This window comes from Haemorhous mexicanus, chromosome 17 (genome assembly GCF_027477595.1).
Source record: "Haemorhous mexicanus isolate bHaeMex1 chromosome 17, bHaeMex1.pri, whole genome shotgun sequence".
Lineage (NCBI taxonomy): Eukaryota > Metazoa > Chordata > Aves > Passeriformes > Fringillidae > Haemorhous > Haemorhous mexicanus.
Window position 1 is genome coordinate 15,456,743 of NC_082357.1, and position 18,044 is coordinate 15,474,786.

The 18,044-nt window shown below is 51.3% G+C and overlaps 1 protein-coding gene across 2 annotated transcripts; it reads right to left on the minus strand.

The window, feature by feature from the left end:
• Positions 1–438: 438 nt before the first annotated feature.
• Positions 439–14,067, minus strand: ZNF598 (zinc finger protein 598, E3 ubiquitin ligase). Of its 2 annotated transcripts, none has more exons than XM_059862046.1 (12): positions 13,804–14,067; positions 12,556–12,668; positions 11,214–11,343; positions 9,758–9,969; positions 8,335–8,552; positions 7,278–7,395; positions 6,081–6,265; positions 5,682–5,754; positions 4,553–5,298; positions 3,429–3,564; positions 2,530–2,674; positions 439–2,420 (listed from the first exon to the last, which is right to left on the minus strand). In XM_059862046.1, the coding sequence occupies exons 1-12, from the start codon at positions 14,050–14,052 to the stop codon at positions 2,073–2,075; spliced, it is 2,673 nt and encodes an 890-aa protein (XP_059718029.1). In that variant the 5' UTR covers positions 14,053–14,067; the 3' UTR covers positions 439–2,072. The 2 variants fall into 2 exon arrangements, with proteins under 2 accessions (XP_059718029.1, XP_059718030.1); XM_059862047.1 differs by having other exon boundaries at positions 5,682–5,751; positions 13,804–14,014.
• Between the last annotated feature and the right edge of the window lie 3,977 nt (positions 14,068–18,044).

The following is an 18,044-nucleotide window of genomic DNA, read 5'->3' on the forward strand; positions in this document are numbered from 1 at the left end:
TTCCATTTGCCCCCGTGTGTGTCACAAGCCCCTCTCCCCCTCAGTGAGGCTCAGGCCCAGCCCTCACTGCCTCAACTTGAAGCCCCAGTTCAGCTGCCTGGATTTTGTTGCAATACACATTCAAACCTCATCTCCTCTCAGAGTTTTATTCTCCAACAGCTCCCACCTGAGGGTTGGGGAGTGCAGTTTCTTTGCCAATACCTCTGTCTGAGCAGACGCTTCCAGGAGTTGCAGTTGTCACTAACCTCTGTGCAGTGTAGTATAAAGTGGACTGTGTATGGAAATAAGTTTAAAATGTTTACAATTTTGTATATATTATATATATAAAAATATCTTTTGAGAGAACAATCTGTGATTCTGTATTTTCGGTGTCTGTGTAACCAACTGCAACTTATTTTCAATAAAGAGCTAAAAATGAATAGAAAAAAAAAAAAAAGATTTGGTAATAACTTTATTGAATCAGGTGAGCACAAGGAACAAGGAAACTGCAACATCAGGCCCCAGAGATGCAGCAGCTCGAGGGAACTCCCAGCAGCACCTCCCAGGGAACTCAGAGCTGCTGATGGAGAAGGAACTGAAACCCAAGGGAAGACAAGATGCTCCTGCAGGGAAGACATTTCACTCCCTGAACTTTACAAACCAAAGGGATGGGGAGAGTTGCTGACTGGAAGTGGTGGCAGCACCCAGCCCCCTCAGGGGCCAGGATCAGCTCCAAGATCCTGAGCAAGGAACAGGGACTGCCAGGGGCTCGTGCACCCAAATCACCCTCCCCAGCCCCTTCTGGGCCAAACCCAACGTGCACAGGTGGTCAGAACAGTCTTAAATATTCAAGAAAAGAAACTCAAAGCACTTTGCAGCCTGAGAGCAAGCAAAAATAACACATGTAAGGCAAGGAAGAGTGGCTGTAGGCAGGAGTAGCTCTTGGGTAATACTCTGAGCTCGATTTCATAGAAATGATGATGCTACAAAAGCTGTGTTTCATCACTACAAATTACATAAATTAATGTCAGCTTTGTTCCTACACGTTAGAAATAACTAAACCTGGAGATGGGAGAGAATCAGAAACTGAACTACTGAGCCAGGGGGGACTCCTGGCACTCCAGCACCTCAGAGCTGCTGCTGCAGGAGTCACTTCAGAGGAGGAAGAGATCCCCCTCTTCCTCTGAGGTGGAATTTGGGGGTGCCAAGGAACAGGAGCAAAGCTAGGCCAGCCCGGTGGTACCGAGGGAGGTGCAGGTGTCAGACTACTGTAAACAGATAAATGCACTTAAAGGCACTGCAGAAAACATGGTCAGTAATCAGCAGCATTTAATGTCCCAGGATGCTGTTGGGAGCTCCCACCAGTAATACATCCAAGAAATTAGAAACACGGCAGTCATTAAATAAAATTCCCGTGTGCTTTACAGAGAGTAAAGCCTTAATGCTGTTACTGTACATGCAGGGCTACAAAATCAGCTTCTTGAAAGAACTTTACAGAAAAAGTCAGAGGCAACTTCAAATCTTGCACAGATCGGCCCAATTCTTCAAGCAGCAGAACTGACTCTGTTTGCAGAAAGGGAAACTCTGCAGCCCAGTGTTTGCAGCTCTCCTGGTCACACACCCCAGGGAGCAGCACCATCCTGCACCTTTTACCCCTGACTAGTGTGATCTTCACTGAAATAGCACAAAAAAAAATCAGAATGTTATAAGGGAAGCCACCTCCATTCATTTCAGTGATCCATAAACTTCCCCCACCCCCAAACCAGAAAGAAACCCCCAAACCAGAAGCTCATTCCCCTATTTTGTCCCCTGTCATTCTGCAGATCCAAAAGGATTCCCAGCTATTGCGTGTTCCAGGAGGAAGCAGCCCTGCCTGCCCCCCCTGCAGCTCAGCCTAACCCTAGCCCAGATTTGGGAGCTCAGACAGTGGGTGGGGACGAGCTCTGGCACATTCCCGTGATCCCTTTGCCCAGGAGGGCTTCCCAAGTCACCTGCTCCTCTCTGCCTCAAGGGCACCAGCCCCCAGCTGCTGCCAAACCTCGTTCCAAAGTGCACAGCCACAGCCAGAGCCTGGGTCGTGGCCCTGGGGAGAGCTAACTGATGATCCTGCTGATTGCCTGCAGCGAGGGGAACTCCTCATCCTCCAGGTGCAAAGCTTTGTGGGTCACCACGTCCTGCTGGGTCAGCACCTGCCTGCACGTGGGGCAGATGTAGCAGTCGAGGTCGGCGGGGGAGTCCGTCTGCCAAACGTTCTTTTTGTTCTTTTTGGGTTTGTTGGAGCTTTGCTTCTCCTTGACCCGGAAGTCGTTGTGAGCAGAGAGCAGTTCCTGCTGCTTGGCTGTGTCTGGCAGCAACACCAACAACTCCTTGAAAATCTTCTTGAAGTTTTCCCCCAGCAGCTCCCGGCAGCTTTTGTAATACTGAGCTGCAGAGATCAGCCCCTGCAGGGGACAGGAAGGGCAAGAATCAGAGGAAAATGAGGATTTAGCTATCAAAAATCCCACTGGAATTCAGGCCTCCCTGAAAGGGAGGCTTTGGGGAGCCACTCACCTGCCTGAACTGCCCAGAATGAGTTTTAAATTTATTGAACTTGGACTCATCACTCTGAAGAAATTCTTTAATGGATTGTATGAGCTGGATGTTCCTCTGCTGGAAGTTCTCAGGTATCAAGTATGATCCATGACAGGATTTTGGCCTGTGTTGGAAAAGACCAGAAGTGACCCTGACACTGGTTTGTGTCACACAAAGATGTCCTAGGACATAAATCACAAGGCTGTTCTGGTTTACAGCTGCACATTCTTCCTCCACCAAGCTACACAAAAGCAGCACACAGCTGTCTTGTCAGGATAATAAAATATGGGATTCCCATATCAGATTCCAGCTTTACACAAACAGAATGTTTAAAATCCAAGTTTAACATGGTCCTGATATGCTGCTCTGTGAGCTGGGTGCACTCAAAAGACCTGAGCAAACACCTCACTGTGAATAAACCAACAGATAATGCAGATTCTGTATGAAACTGACACGAAGTGTTCTCTCTCCTTTTCCCAAAAACTCCTCTTTCTATCCCAGAAGGAACCAGAGAGCAGCTCCTGGAAAGACCAGAGCAGTGAAGGTCACCAAGGAGAACAAGCCTCAGCATCTTGCTGCTGGGACTCCCACAGAATCGATGGGAAGTACAGGAATATGTTGGAGCTGCAGATTCCCAAATAAATCTAGAACAGACCAAGGTCTGAGCAGCCAAAACATTGCACAGGTTTGCAGTTCCTCAGAGTTGTAACTACACAGGGCTGTTTTGTGCAATTCTCCTCAATCCAACCCACAGCACCCTGGGACTTCCTAACGGGAACCTTCCCCCAGCTGGCCCCGCTCAGAGTCACTGTTTGAAGCCCCTGTGACACGAGGGAGGTGTGAGGTGTCCCACAGCCCCTGGCAGGCCCTTGACTCACTCTTTCAGAGCTGTAGTGACAGGTTCAGAGATGGTGGAGGATGGGATGACAGCGAAGCCCGGGGGGGGTTTGCTGACAGGCACCGACAGGCCCGGAGGCGGAGGAGGGTTCTTCAACAGCACCACGGAGTTAAAGCCTGAAGGAAGCAGGGAAGGGGCGGGAATTAGAGCACCCACAGACCCCTGGCTAAACCCCACACCAGTTCCTGACACACTCTGCAGAAGCACCAAGAAGAGTATGCAGTGCAGACATCACTATATTAGAGAAAACCTAAAAAAAAAATCTTCAAGAAGCACTTGAGAGTGGCTGATGTTCCTCTACAGAGAAAGTGCTTTAATTATTCATTTACTTTCTCAATGGAAAATAATTTTGAAAGCCCACTCCAAGTCACAATGAAAAACACTTTTGCATTATTAAAGTGAACACAAACCACGGGAGGAGGCAGCGGGCCCAGCCTGGCCTCTCCCAGCAGGAGCCGCACTAACAGCGGGGCCGGCGCCTCCCGATGCGATCCCACTGCCATGAAAACCACTGCAGGTCACGTTTGTTCCTTCTCCCTGCCTTCACAAGGTCATGGCTAAAAGCACAGCAGGAAACCTCTGGTAGCACAGGAGGAAGAGAAGTGACAAGTGCCAGCAGGGACAGGACACAGCCAGATTCCCTTTGCCTGCAGCGGCTTCCAAGGCAGATCTTGGAGCACAACATACGGATGGATGTGTCAGCCCTGGGGACAGGGAAAAACCAGCTCTACATGCATGAGCCACCCCCAGAGAGCAAACACCTCCAGCTGTGGGGCAGAGGTGATTCCCAGAGGACATTCCAGCCCCCCTGTGACACCCAGGCTGCCTCTACCTCCAGAGCCCAATCTGGCAGCTGGTGGCAGAACCACACAAGCGCCAGAAGGAGTTTACACAACACATCCCATGTGTTCTCTGGGCTCTCCCCAAGCAAAGCTGGCCATGCTCAGCAGTGCTTCCCCATCCCTGGAAGTGTCCAAGGCCAGCCTGAAGCAACCTGGTCCAGTGGACAGTGCCCCTGCCCACGGCAGGGAGTGGAATGAGATGATCTTTAAGACCCCTCCCACCCAAACCATTCCACGATTCTGAGATTCACTCCCTGCTCACCTGGTGGCGGGGGCATCCTGGCTGATCCTGAGCTCCCAAGGGCTGGGAAGTCTTCCTGAGGTAAAGGGCATTTGTTAGTCACTGGGGGCTTTTTAAGGCCGGGGGGCTCTTTGGGTGCAGCACAGCCAGCTGACGCTTTCTCCGCGTGCCCGTTGACGAGGGGGCCGTGAGCAGCAGGGAACGCCCTGCAGGGCTGCTCTGCCTCGGGGGGCTTCTCTGCGGCTGGCCTGGGACACGGCGGCTCCTGGGGCGGGCGTGGGGATGATGGGCTCTGCTTCTCAACCCCCATCTTCTTTTTCTTGCCCACTTTTGTAAAAGTTTGTGAGGTAGAAGCTGCCAGCAAGGACGAGACGTCGAACATGGTCGGGGTGTTGCGGATCTCCTGGGTGGTCAGGCCACCGCTGCCGTCCTCGTCGTCTGATTCACAGAGTTTATTGCTCTTCTTACTTCCTTTGGAGGTGTTCAAGGATGGTTTTTTGGCTGGCTGGTTGACACAGGGGCTGCACATGGCTTTGACTACGTTTTTACTGGAACCATTGTTCCATGCAGATGTGATGTGAGTTACCGTCCTATTGGTGGGCTTCACTTTGGACACCAGGGCTGGGAAATCCTCCTCCTGGAAGGCTGCTTTCCTGGCAGTGGCTGTGTACATCAGAGACATCCCTGATGAGATGGTGGGAGCTGCAGAGGAGGACAAGCTTGGGAAATCTTCTTCTTTAAGCTTAACCAGTGCTGGCTGGGCAGAGCTGTGGGGAAGGCAGAGGATTGGAGTTACTGAGGCAGCAGAACCCCAAGGGACAGCACAAACCCACAGCTCTCCACTCCTCCTCAGACTGTCACTAAGACTGACACAACAGGAGCTGGACCAGATGATCCTCAGGGGTCCCTTCCAGCTGAGGATATTCCATGATTCTATTCCATGATTCTAAGATCAAGCCAGGAGCTGAAGCAATGCCTGATGCTGCTTATGCTGGTGAGTGGCACAGAAACAGCTCCAGGCAGGAGGGGACAGGGCAGGGAAAACCTTGGAGGGATCAAATGGTCTGGAAAATTATTTTCCCCAGAAATGCGGAACATATCAATCAGCTTCTAAACGTGCTTTGCCCCAGCTGCAGCCCTGCAGACTCACCCTTGGAGAGGTCCTGCTGCAGAGCCAATTGCTGGAAAGTCGTCCTGGCTGAGCACTCCGTTAGCAGCTGCTTCTTTTGGAACAGGGACAGAAAGAGCAAAGACATTGTTTTCAACCCAAACCCATTCATTCCAGAGCAGGGGCTATCAATGGCCATGACTGCAGCACCACCAAGGCCTATTTTCAGCAGCTGATGATGTCATTAACTAACATTCCAGAGGAACAATTTAAATCCATGCATCACTATTTCCTTCAATTAACCGTGTTGCCCACTATGTTGTGGCATTCAGGAAATTCATGATACTTTAAATGAGTAAAACATGGGTAAGGCTGAACTTTCTGAGGGAACCTTCCAGACACTGAGATGCCCTGCAGCTGCAGGACCTGTCCAACACTCACCTGTGACATCGTTTGAAGACTTTGGCACACGTTTGGAGCCGAGCACGTCGGGATCCCTCAAATCCTCCTTTCTCCCCCTGCTGCTGCTGCCTTCCTCTTTGTCCTCCACCCTCTTCTTCTCTTCCTGCCGTTTGGCTGCCACAGATGCCCTGACTGCTGCTGCAACATCCCTGTCTTCTTCTTCCCTGCAGGACAGGGCAGACTCCCTTGGTCAAACAGCAAGGATCACGGAGCACTGCCTCGCTGCAGTGTCACCTCTGCTGTGCCAGCTCCGGTGACATCCCTGATCTCGTGCTGCCACCTGCTGAGAAGCCCAAACCAGCCCCACCACTCCAATCCACCCCAGCCAGACAACATTTCCCCCCTGGATTTCCAAGTTCCATGTGTGGGAATAACAATCCAGGCCAGAAGACACCAGGTTGAACTGGGAGAGACAGTACCATGGATGCAGGGGGCACCTGTCTCTCCCATTCATTTCCAAATGTATGGAATCATTCTTGGAGGCCACAGGAACTCTTTGAGGCATGGCTGGGCATGAACTCTCAACACATGCACGATCCACATGCGACACCAACAGAGGAGTGTTTTGGGATGGACTTTTTTCCCCAGTGGAATCACCAGTAATGAACCAGCTGCCCGTCCAGCCAGAAAAAGAAGAAAATAAGATGTGCAGAATGTAAAAAGCACTTGGGTCTGGTGTGGATGAAGAGACATAGAAATGAAAGTTTCATTTCAATACTTAACCCTCTTCCTTTTCCAAAGCACTCAGTCTGGCCACACAGAGATCTGTTAGTTCAATGAAAAGCATGGTCCTTAGAACAGGAATTTCATGACTACCCAGACCAAAAACTCCATTAAACCTGCACAGACTTGTCACCTTTTACTTCAGAAAATCCTATTTAGAGAAGTTTGCATAAGAACAGTTGCTGGAATTAGTTCAGGGTTCTGAGTTTATTTAACCCAAAAGTTGAGGGTTACATTGTTTGCTTCCTGAGCTGAAACCTCACACAAAATAATTCCATGATGACCAAGCACATAGCCAGGACACAGGCTTGGACTCTCAGCTAAGGATTCACCATGGAGGCTTCCAAATTTTGTATCACTTCCTTCCTCCTAATCCACCAAAATACTGTGAATTGGCAAGTAAAAGCCAAGACTAATTGGGAGTAAAACTCCACACAAGGTTGTGCCACTCACCTCTTGTACCTCCAGCTGCCTCTCCTGTTCTGCTGGCTCCCTCGGCTGCTCAACCTGCTCGCCCTCCCTTGCCTGTTGAACCTGTCAACCTCCTCGTAGTCTTCTCCACCTACAACACCTAAAACAGAGGGGAGGGATGATCACTCTCAGTTATTTCTCTAGTGTGGGTATCACGCTGTGCCTGAAAAATGCAAAAATGTACTGGTACAAATATATTATCTTCATTTCTTTCTGTTGACCAAGTCAGCAGTTCTCCTAAAATTACCTGTCCTCATTAAACTCACACACAAGGAATAAAATCCTACAATTCAGGCAAAGGGATGTCTGGATATCACCTGCTCCAGCCCTTTACTCAAAGCAAGGCCAGCTCTAAAACTACATCAGAGGGCTTTGTCTGGGCAAGTTCTGGTTATCTTCAACCTCTGCAACCCCTCAGGCTGGAGAGGTCGCAAACTCTGCAACCTCTCAGGCTGGAGAGGTCGCAAACTCCGCAACCTCTCAGGCTGGAGAGGTCGCAAATTCTGCAACCCCTCAGGCTGGAGAGGTCGCAAACTCTGCAACCTCTCAGGCTGGAGAGGCTGCAAACTCTGCAACCCCTCAGGCTGGAGAGGTCGCAAATTCTGCAACCCCTCAGGCTGGAGAGGCTGCAAACTCTGCAAGCTCTCAGGCTGGAGAGGCTGCAAACTCTGCAAGCTCTCAGGCTGGAGAGGCCTCCTCAAACTCTGCAACCCCTCAGGCTGGAGAGGCCTTCTTAACCTCTACAAGCTCTTGGTGCTGTTCCAGGCCCCGTCTACCTTCTTTGGGAAGAATTTCTTCACGGCCATGAAATATTCACCAGGCGTTCTTGAAAACTCTTGGAGAATAAGACCCATAGATTGGTTTGAGCGGTGGGAGGACCTTAAAGAACACCTTGCTGCAGAGCAAGGACACCTTCCACCAGAGCAGGCTGCTCCAAGCCCTGTCCAGGGCGCTTCCAGGGACGGAGCAGCCGCGGCTGTGCCTGCCCACCCCGGCGGGGCGCCCGTCCCTGCCCCGGAGCCCCGGGAGCCCGGCTGACCGTCGGTCCTGCGCGGGTGCCGGGGCGTGTAGGTGAACTGCAGGTCGATGTGGCGGTTCTGGCGCGCCTCGGCGCGGCTCTTGCTGTGGCAGGCGCTCTTGTGGGCCTTGTAGTCGATCTCGGTGCGGAAGGCGTGCGTGAACTGCTCCGAGCTGCAGCGGCCCTCCTCGCACAGGAAGTGCTTCTCCCTGAAGTGCTCCCGCAGGTACTCGTAGTCACTGGGGAGGGAAAACACAGAGCTGAGCCTCTGACACAGCCACTCCTACAAGGGTCATGCCTTCAGGTTGAGCTCTCCCACTTCCCAGATTCTTGGGAATTCCCTGCTTTGGAACATAACTCTGAACTCCATGTAAAGTGTCAGCAAGTTCTTCTCACGGCTCAGGCACACAGAACAATCCTTTTCCAGCCCCAGAACCAAGGACACCGCTGAGCTCCAGGCCCAAAAAGTGCAAACAGCAGGGAATGGAGGAGAGCAGTCTGGGAGGATGGGACTGCAGAACCTGGAGCTGTCATTGATCAGTTAACCCAATATGGAAATGGACCAAAACTGATCAAAGAGTGACAACTCCTGACCCATTGTCCTTCTTGGGTGTAGCCACAGCCAGGCCCTTGCACTGCCCAAGGTGTATCCTTTGAGGCCTTTTAATAAATCTGTATTTTATCCTTTAACTCTGTCCAGCCTCTGCTCCAGGCAGCCTCAAGGCATCAAGGGGAGGTGAGGACAAGCCCTGGTGGTTCATTTGTCCTTATCCCAGGGGATATTTTCCAGCTGATCCTGTTTCTGTACAGCCAATGTGGTACAAAGGTGTTAAACCACACCCACAGATGGTCAGCACATCCAGCTGTGCATACAACAAAAGTTACTTCTATTCCCCTTGCACACAAACCTTGGAGCAGTAGGATCAAGGAATCAGAGAATTCCTGGAAAAGACCTTTAAGACCATCAGCCAGCAGCACCACCATGTTCACCACTAAGTCGTGTCCCCAGGTGCCCCATCCACATGGTTTTAAACACTTCCAGGGATGGAGACTCCACCATTTCCCTGGCTAACCTCTTCCAGTGCCTGACAACCCTTTCCATGAAGGAATTTTTCCCAATATCCAATCTAAACCTCCCCTGATGCAACTTAACACGTCCTCTCATCCTGTCCCCCATTAGGGGTAACACACCAGACAGTTGCTGTCAGGCTGCAAAATTAACTTTTAATAAAGAAATTCTAAAGCATGAACTAGACTCAAAGTGAACATTTTGGATATTTATTTACAGAATTGCAGCTAACCTGCTGCCATTCCTCCACTCTACTTTCAAACACTACTTACCCCCTAAATTCAAAGCACACCCAAGGAATTTTACTTCAGAATTTAAGCTAGAAAAAGGAAATTTAAGCTGGGAAAAGGACTCATATCAATAACGTTTGCTTGCCTGTAGTACTCCTGAGCCCCCTCAGAGTCACAGAAGTGGCAGAAGTAGTGGTCCCTGCGCAGGTGCTTGAGCAGCTCGTCGTTGTCCAGGTAGCGCTCGTCGCAGAACTTGCAGAGGGGGTGGCCCCGGTGGGAGGTGTCATCGGGGTCCCCGTGGATCCGGTGCCGGGCCAGGTCCTTCCTGGAATACCATTTCCTCTCGTAGGTGAAGATCTGGAGGGCAGGGATTGGGTTAATACATTGGTATTTATAGATTTGTACTGTTTCCTATGGACACAGAACCAAACAGAACAAACCAGGCTGTGGTCCAGCTTCTCCATCTGTAGGAGTGGAAGCTTTGCTTCAAAAAGATGCAGTTTGACCACCAACACCTAAATTTTTGGTGGACAGGAAGTAAAATTCAACTGATGGATTCAAATTAAATCTAACTTGCATTTCTCTGAACACTGGGAATGAATTTAATTCACTTTTTTCCCTTTGGAATCTTGTTATACTGTAACGAGTTTAAATTCTAATCTCTGGAGTGGAAAAAGCCTAACTATGTATTTATCAACAAACAGTATTTTGCATTCTCAAATTTAAAAACCCCAAGGGAGCAGTTTTACTTTCCTCTCACAGTAACCACCCCAAATAGCTGCACACAGAGGATTCACTTCAGTGAACAACTCCTGTATCACCAGCCAGCCCTCTGTCCCCACTACCTTGTGAGCTCTTTTGGTAGGAAGGATCTGGAGATGCCAAATAGATCAAGCCAGCCTTGAGAACAGAATATCATTTATTTCTGGCTTAGATAAGAACTGGGAAATTGCTCTGGGAAAAGGTTTGCTTGGCTTTGCCAAGGCTGATGGACTGAAGCTTCCACTAGTTTAAGAGTTTCTTTTCAGTGGGTACGAGTAACATGGGACTTCTTTCTTTGAAACAAAAATCTCTACAGTACTCTGAAACTAAAAAGCAACAGTTTAAATATTGTTTGTGAGAGAAAATGGCAAACAAGTTCCCTCAGTGCTGGCTATGTACAAAGCATGAAGCACCTCACCAGAGCTCAAAGGACACCAGAAACCAAAGGAGGTCCTGCCCTCCTTTCCCACTTCCCTTCAATCAGCTCCAGGAATTCCAAGACTCAGCCCAGTTCCCAAACTCATCAGGGTTCATTTAGGTCAACCTGCTAGCTCCTGGATCCCATCCCTTCTGGCAGCAAACTCCAGTTCACCTGGCACAAACCAACTGTGGCACCACCACCGTGGTGTTTAATTTAAAACCTGGAGAACCTCCAGGCCCTCTTCATTAATCAGTTTATGGAAGGAGAAAGGCTTAAAATAAAACAACTGGCCTCACTGCAGGAAGAGGGAACTTAAATAAATCCTTGCTGTTCTGCCTTCCCATCTTCCCAGGAACTCCTGGAGGTCATGGAGGGAAACTCCCTCCTTCCCACACATCCAAGCAGAGGTCCAGCTCACCTTTAGGTGTTTAACACAGAGTTTGCAGCAGAAGAGCTCGTGCTGCTTCCTCATGTGCTGCTCCAGATCTGCAAAGGTGTTGAAGGGTTTTGCATCCGGGCACAAGGAGCATTCGTGCTGCAGCAGTTTCCTGAGGGATGAGAGATTCCCAAAAATGACCCAACTCCCTCTCAGCACCCCCACACCTTTAGCAAAACACAAATGTTCCATCCCTGGCAGAAGGCTCCAGCTTTAAGGCTGCCCCTGCGATCTGCAGTGAGGGTTGTGACCTGCTTATTGCAAGAATTGCTTATTGCAAGAATTCTGCTGGATGGCAGGAACAGGATGGAACCAAACTACACCGAGGTTCCAACTGCTGGAGCAGAGCTGAGCAGCCTCAGAATAGGAACCACAGTAGGAACTCAGTGCAAAACTGAGCAAACTGAAACAAACCCTTCCCCTGGTGGAGATTCCTGCAACATTCACATCCAATTCCATTACACTTCCCACTGTCAGAAACTGAGGAATACAGTGGGGAGAGATAAATTGAAATTAAGGAATTGTATTAGGAAAGGAGAGAAAAACCCCACTCCAAAACCCCCCCAACACCATGGCTCCCAGGAAGAGCTGAGCACTGGTCTACTGGGAGAACTCCTACTCCCTCATTCCCACAAATATCAAGCCATGCAGAACTGTACATGTCCCAAAGTTACATTCTCAGCTCAAATCAGGGTGAATATAATGCCCAGTTCTCCAAGGAAAAGGCTCCATTGCCTTTATGCATCATTTTCACTCCTCTTTCCATTATCTCAAACCCTCCCAATTAGGCTTGCTATGAAAAATATCTGTAGAACACGATGCTAATGCCACGTTTTGACTCTGCACTGTTTTTTTCACTTCACCTTTTCTCCCTCCCATTCAGAATTAAGATCTTTGTGTAAAGACATCGTTACTCTTCATGCAATACTTGGCACGCCTTGGTTTGGTTAGTTCTTATTCAGCACAGCAGTAATTACAATTACAACAGTAATTAAGTCTTTATCAATTTCCACAGCAGCCACACAAGGAACTGGAAGGTTTACAGCAAGTTTGCTGCTGCTAAAGATGCCAAAAGTGACTTTTATTGAGAGAGCAAAGCTTGTGCGTTGTGCTGGTGAATCCAAGAGTGCAGCCCCAGGAGCTGCTGAGTGCTCAGTGCCCTGCTCTGGGCTGTCACCTTGCCAAACACACCTGCACGGCAGGTGAGTCACAGCTCCCCGAATGCCAGGACAGCAGAGCACCCCGCCCTCCCGCACAGCACTTCCTGCCACGTCCCGTGTGCCACCACGTGCTGGGGACATTCCAGGGAGGAGCCAGCGCTCACCTGTACAGCGCGTACACCTCGGCATCCATGAAATAAATGTCATATTTCTTCTCATGCTGCAGCTGCTGCAGGGCTATGGAGGAGAAGGACGGGAGCTTCCGCCCGAACACCACCTGTGGGAACAGCACCGGGACGGGCATTCCGGGCAGGCACGACCTCCGGGAGCTGCCCACGCCCACAGCCTTGTGCCAGCCTCAGCTGTCACCTCCCCTGGGCACTGTCCCCTTCTGTCAGCAGGGCCACGGGACATCTTATCAACCCGCCAGGGAAACGTGGATTGGCCCAGCCTGGCCTCTGGAGTTTGAACGAGGTTAGGAAACGCTCCTGCTCTGTTTTGCTCCCACAGCTGTTCCAGAGTAAATATCCTCAGCCAGCACAACCCCTTCCACAGCCAATGCCTGGCAGGAGCCCTGCCCCCGGCTCCTCCCCGTCTCCTGGGGGATCACTCGGGGACCTGGAGTTTCCAAGTGACAAGTGACTCACTAAGGCTGGCAGGGAAACCACTGTTTCCTCTTTCCTTAACTGCCAGGAAAGCGAGGAGCTAAACACACAGCACCTCCCAGTCACCTGTACCACACACCCCTCTCGGGGCATCTCCTCGCTCCCAGCTGCCCCCCCGGGCTCGGAGCACTGCAGCTCCCACCTCCAGCACACATTCCCAGCCCGGGAATTGCTGCGGGAACAGCTGGAGTCACCAGCCCCAGCCCAGGAAGGCTGAGACATAAATACAGTAAAGAATTTCAGTTCTTACAGCGAAAGCTACATCACAAATCTAGAAGTAGATTCCCAGAGCAACAGTGGCTGCCCCTGGATCCCTGGCAGTGTCCCAGGCCTGGCTGGACAGGGCTGGGAGCAGCCTGGGACAGTGGAAGGTGTCCCTGCCCATGGCAGGGGTGGCACTGGATGGGCTTTAAGGTCCCTTACATTCCAAACCATCCCAGGATTTTACGATTCCATTATGCCCCCTAAGAGCTGCTGCCTCCTGGAGCAGGGAGCAAAGGCTCCATTCTCTGCTGCCAGAGCGAGCCCTGCTGACTTCACACCATAAACATTCGCTCTAACTCCATTTTCTTCACGTTTTGTTTCCCACTCGCCCAGGCGGCGGCGGCACCCCCGGGAGCGGGGCAGAGGGCGGATAACCCGGGCCGTCCGTCGCCGCCGGTCCCACCCAGCCCCGGGCCCGTCCACCCCCGCCCGGGAGCTGCCCCGCCCGGCCCGCGGCCCCCCCAGCCCCGGGCCTGGCCTCACCTGCCGCAGCTCCTCCCGGCACACGGCGCAGTACCGGACGCCGCAGAGCGCCCGCATCCGCACGGAGCAGCGGTAGCAGATGGGGTGCTCGCAGCGGCCCAGGGCCACCACGTCCAGCTCCCCGCAGCACAGCACGCACGGCCCCTCCGCCGGGCCCGGCCCCGCGCCGGCCATGGCGGCCATGGCGGCCTCGGCCCCGCGCCGCCCCGCCCGCACCACTGAGCGCGGGCTAGAGCGCCGCCCCACCATAGAGATGCACGCTCACATAGCCCTCGCCGGCCATAGAGCTCCGCCCAGAGCGCCGCCGGGCTGCCGGAACTGATTCCCCCTACGGCGGCAGCGCCGCCGCACTGATGTCACCGCGCGGTCCTCCAGCGGCCGGCCATAGAGACGCAGCGCGGTGACCATAGAGATGCGCGGGGCGGAGCGGCCCCGGCTGCGCCGCTCTGGCTCCCTCTCTGTGGTGGCTCTGAGGGGGAGGAGGACCCCGGGGGTGCTCGGAGGTCTCGGACACGTTTAGGGTCCCCAGGTCCTTCCTGGCTGTGGGGACATGAGGACCTCAGACTCTGCACCTCAGTCTGTGGGGACATGAGAGACCCGGGACTGCTCCTGCCACCTCAGTCTGTGGGGACATGAGGGACCCAGGGCTGCTCCTGCCACCTCAGTCTGTGGGGACATGAGGGACCCAGGGCTGCTCCTGCCACCTCAGTCTGTGGGGACATGAGGGACCCGGGGCCGCTCCTGCCACCTCAGTCTGTGGGGACATGAGGGACCCGGGGCCGCTCCTGTCACCTCAGTCTGTGGGGACATGAGGGACCCGGGGCCGCTCCTGCCACCTCAGTCTGTGGGGACATGAGGGACCCGGGGCCGCTCCTGTCACCTCAGTCTGTGGGGACACGGGGCCCCTCAGGCCACTGCCATCGCTGCTGATGGATGTGGGATTTTCCCAGATCCAACGCCTCCCCTGGGATGCCAACAGACCCTCCATGGATTCATCAGATCTCCAGCTCCGCCCCTTGATTTAAGTTTAAATTTTATAACCCAGCCGTGCGTTTTCCCAAGTAAACCGGGGTGACTGGGGAAATAAAAGTGTTAAAAACATTCTCGGAACACTGCAGACAGTGGGATTTGGTATCCACTAGAGCAGGAGCACAAACGAGCCCAGTGTAACATGAATAAACCTTTATTTGCTGCAGGGGGTGAGTCCCACACGGTTCCCCCTGGGCAGAGGCAGCCCAGGTGTGAAACAGGCCAATCATTTGGTTTTAGAATTTAAAAGTTTAATAGTAATAAAATGGTTATAAAAATACTGATAGAATTAGAGTAATAAAAAATTGGATAATTAGGATTAGGATAATATGAGACAATAGAAGCAAAGAATTAAGGACAGTCTGGGTACCTCTTTCTGGGCAAAATAAACCCAGAAAAGGACACATGTTAATAGAAGATTAACCCTTAAAGGCAATAGCCTGTTGCATATTCATACACATCATATATGATGCATAAATTCCATTCAAACAAAGGATTAGGTCTGGTCAGCGTCAGCTTCTTCCTCTAAATCCTTCAGGGCTGAGTGAGGTGGGAAGAATTTAGTTTCTGATAATGGAGAAATAAATTCATTTTCTCTGAAAGATTTAAGTGTCCTGTGGCTGCTATCTCGTAGCGAGTCCTCTCTTTAACAAAAGTATCTTACATCGCATAGTTTTTATTTTAACATTATGTTATAACCTAAAGCTATATTTAACACACTACTTAAGAAAATTAATACAGCATAACTTTCTAACATAACACATATAATATTCATTTTAATATTTGCGAAAAGCCAATCATAAAATATGCATTTTTCACACCTGTGGCAGAGGGTTCGGCCAGGTGTGTCCCTGTGTCCCCTCACAGCCCAGCCCGCAGCTCAATCCCCTCTGTTCCCAGGCGCACAGATGGAAACTGCGGCTGCTTGGACAGGAGAGGGTGCTCCAGGAGCAGGGAAAAATGCTTCAACAGCAGCCATGTTCCTCTGGAAGTAGGGAAAAAGAAAAAAGAAAAAAAAAAAAAGGATAAAAGCTTGTTTGGCGAGAGCACGGAGGAAGACACAGGAAGTTTTTCAAAGTTTGCTGTCTCCCACCTCTTTTTCCTCATGTAACCCTGCTAAGTGACCAGCGTAGGATCACTGAGTCATAAAACCTTGGAATGGTTTGGGTTGGGAGGAACCTCAAAGCCCACCCAGTGCCACCCCTGCCATGGCAGGGACACCTTCCACAGTCCCTGGGTGTTTTAAGCCCTGTCCAGGCTGGCTCTGGACCCTCCCAGGGATCCAGGGGCAGCCACAGCTGCTCTGGGAATTCCATCCCAGCCCCTTCACCACCCTCACAGCCAGGAATTCCTTCCCCATATCCCATCTATCCCTGCCCTCTGGCAATGGGAAGCCATTCCCCCTTGTCCTGTCACTCCAGTTCATGATGAAATTCCTACTGAATTCCTAGGGTCTTCCTGGAAGTACTGATTAGCACCTTTATAGTTCCTTTCTTTTCCCTGAATTCCTTGTCATTTGAGTCAAAAGTTGCTCTTCGTTTTCTTTGAGCCATAAACAATCATTTCAGGACAAAGCAACTCATCAAACAGATCATTAAAACATCCCATGATGTTCACCAGCCTCTGTTAATGACATCTGTGCCATCAAATAAATTAAGTGATAGCTTTGTTAAGTGTTTGGGAGCAGATAATGAAGGATTTGAACGATTTGGATCATTGGGTACAACAGGTAATATTTACTTTCTCCTAGAGAGCCCCATTTATCCCTCTCGAGTGTGGAGTGGGATAACACACGTCTCGCTAATCAAGCCTGAAGTGTGTTTGGGTGGGGCTGCGTGGAATAATTTGGAATGACTGGTGATGCTGGCTGTAATTACTCCAGGAAATGTTCCCCGAATTAATGACACTGTTGAAAATGTTTTTGTGCCCCAACTGCATCACCCAATTTTGGAGAGCAATTAGCACGAAATGAGCTGGAGGCTGCTGGCGGTGATGTGCTGTCCTGAGTGTCACTTGGCTGGGGAGTGACACCATGGCTCGGGATCATAAACACACCTGAGCAGCTGGGATGGAAAGGGACATTACTCACTGCCAGGACAATGGGACACGGACACTCAGCAGGAGCTGGGACATTTCAGAGTTGGTGACATCACTTCCCACCAGCCCAGGAGCACCAAGGACCTGATCCAAAGCCCTGATCCTGCACGGTGTGTCCACAGCAGTGTGGTTTTCTCCCAGAAGCGTGTGGTGTTCCTGGTCCTGCTGTTCACCAGGCAGGCAGCAGCTCCTCAGCTGGGGCATTTTCTGCTTTTGGGATGATATTTGTTATAATCAGTGGCTGGGGGGAAAGCACTGAAGATTCTGTGTCCCTTCATGGTGCAGGTGAACTTCCCCCAGCTCTTACAGCTCCTGCTAGGTCAGATCCCATCCTCAATTCTCAGATCCAGGGAGTTCATTTGGAACAAAACCCACCTAAGGACTTCATAGAATGGCCTGGGCTGGAAGGAACCTTAAAGATCATCTGTGTTCCTTCCAGCACAGGCTGGAGGCCAGATCCATCCCTGACCTCTCCATCCACCATGGGATGAGCCATCCCAGCCCAGGTCCCAGCCTGAGGCCCGTTGCCATTGCCAGAGTTGGGTGTCCTTACCTGCTGCCTCTTGCTCTTCCTCCACAGCACGGCAGGGAGCAGCTTGGAGCAGCCCTTCCATGGCACCACGGCCTCAGGCTGCACCAGGGAACCTTCAGGTAGGATACTGGGAGAATTCCTCCATGGAAAGGGCTGTCCAGCCCAGGGTAGTGTTGGGTGTGGCACTTGGGGACACGAGTTTGTGTGGCCTTGGCGGTGCTGGGAGCGTGGTTGGACTCAGTGGTGTTGGAGCTCTGTTCCAAGCTCAGTGGTTCTGTGATTCCATGATTCCAAATCCTGCTAACACAGATCTGCTGCTACCATGCCTTTTCCAGCAGTTGGACACATCTTTCCACAGCTGTAAAATGCCAAAAAAAAGCCCTCTCTGTTCCATTTTGACATCATCACACAAGATATTCCCACTCTCCTGGCATTCCCACCATTAGCAAGCAGCACAAAGAATTTTTAAAAAGCCAACATTGAAACCTTCAAACTTCACCAAATCCTGTTTCCAGCTCCTCACCCTTCTGGAGAGCCATCCTGCTGGTGCCTGTGAGTCATGTGTTGAGATTAATTTATTTTG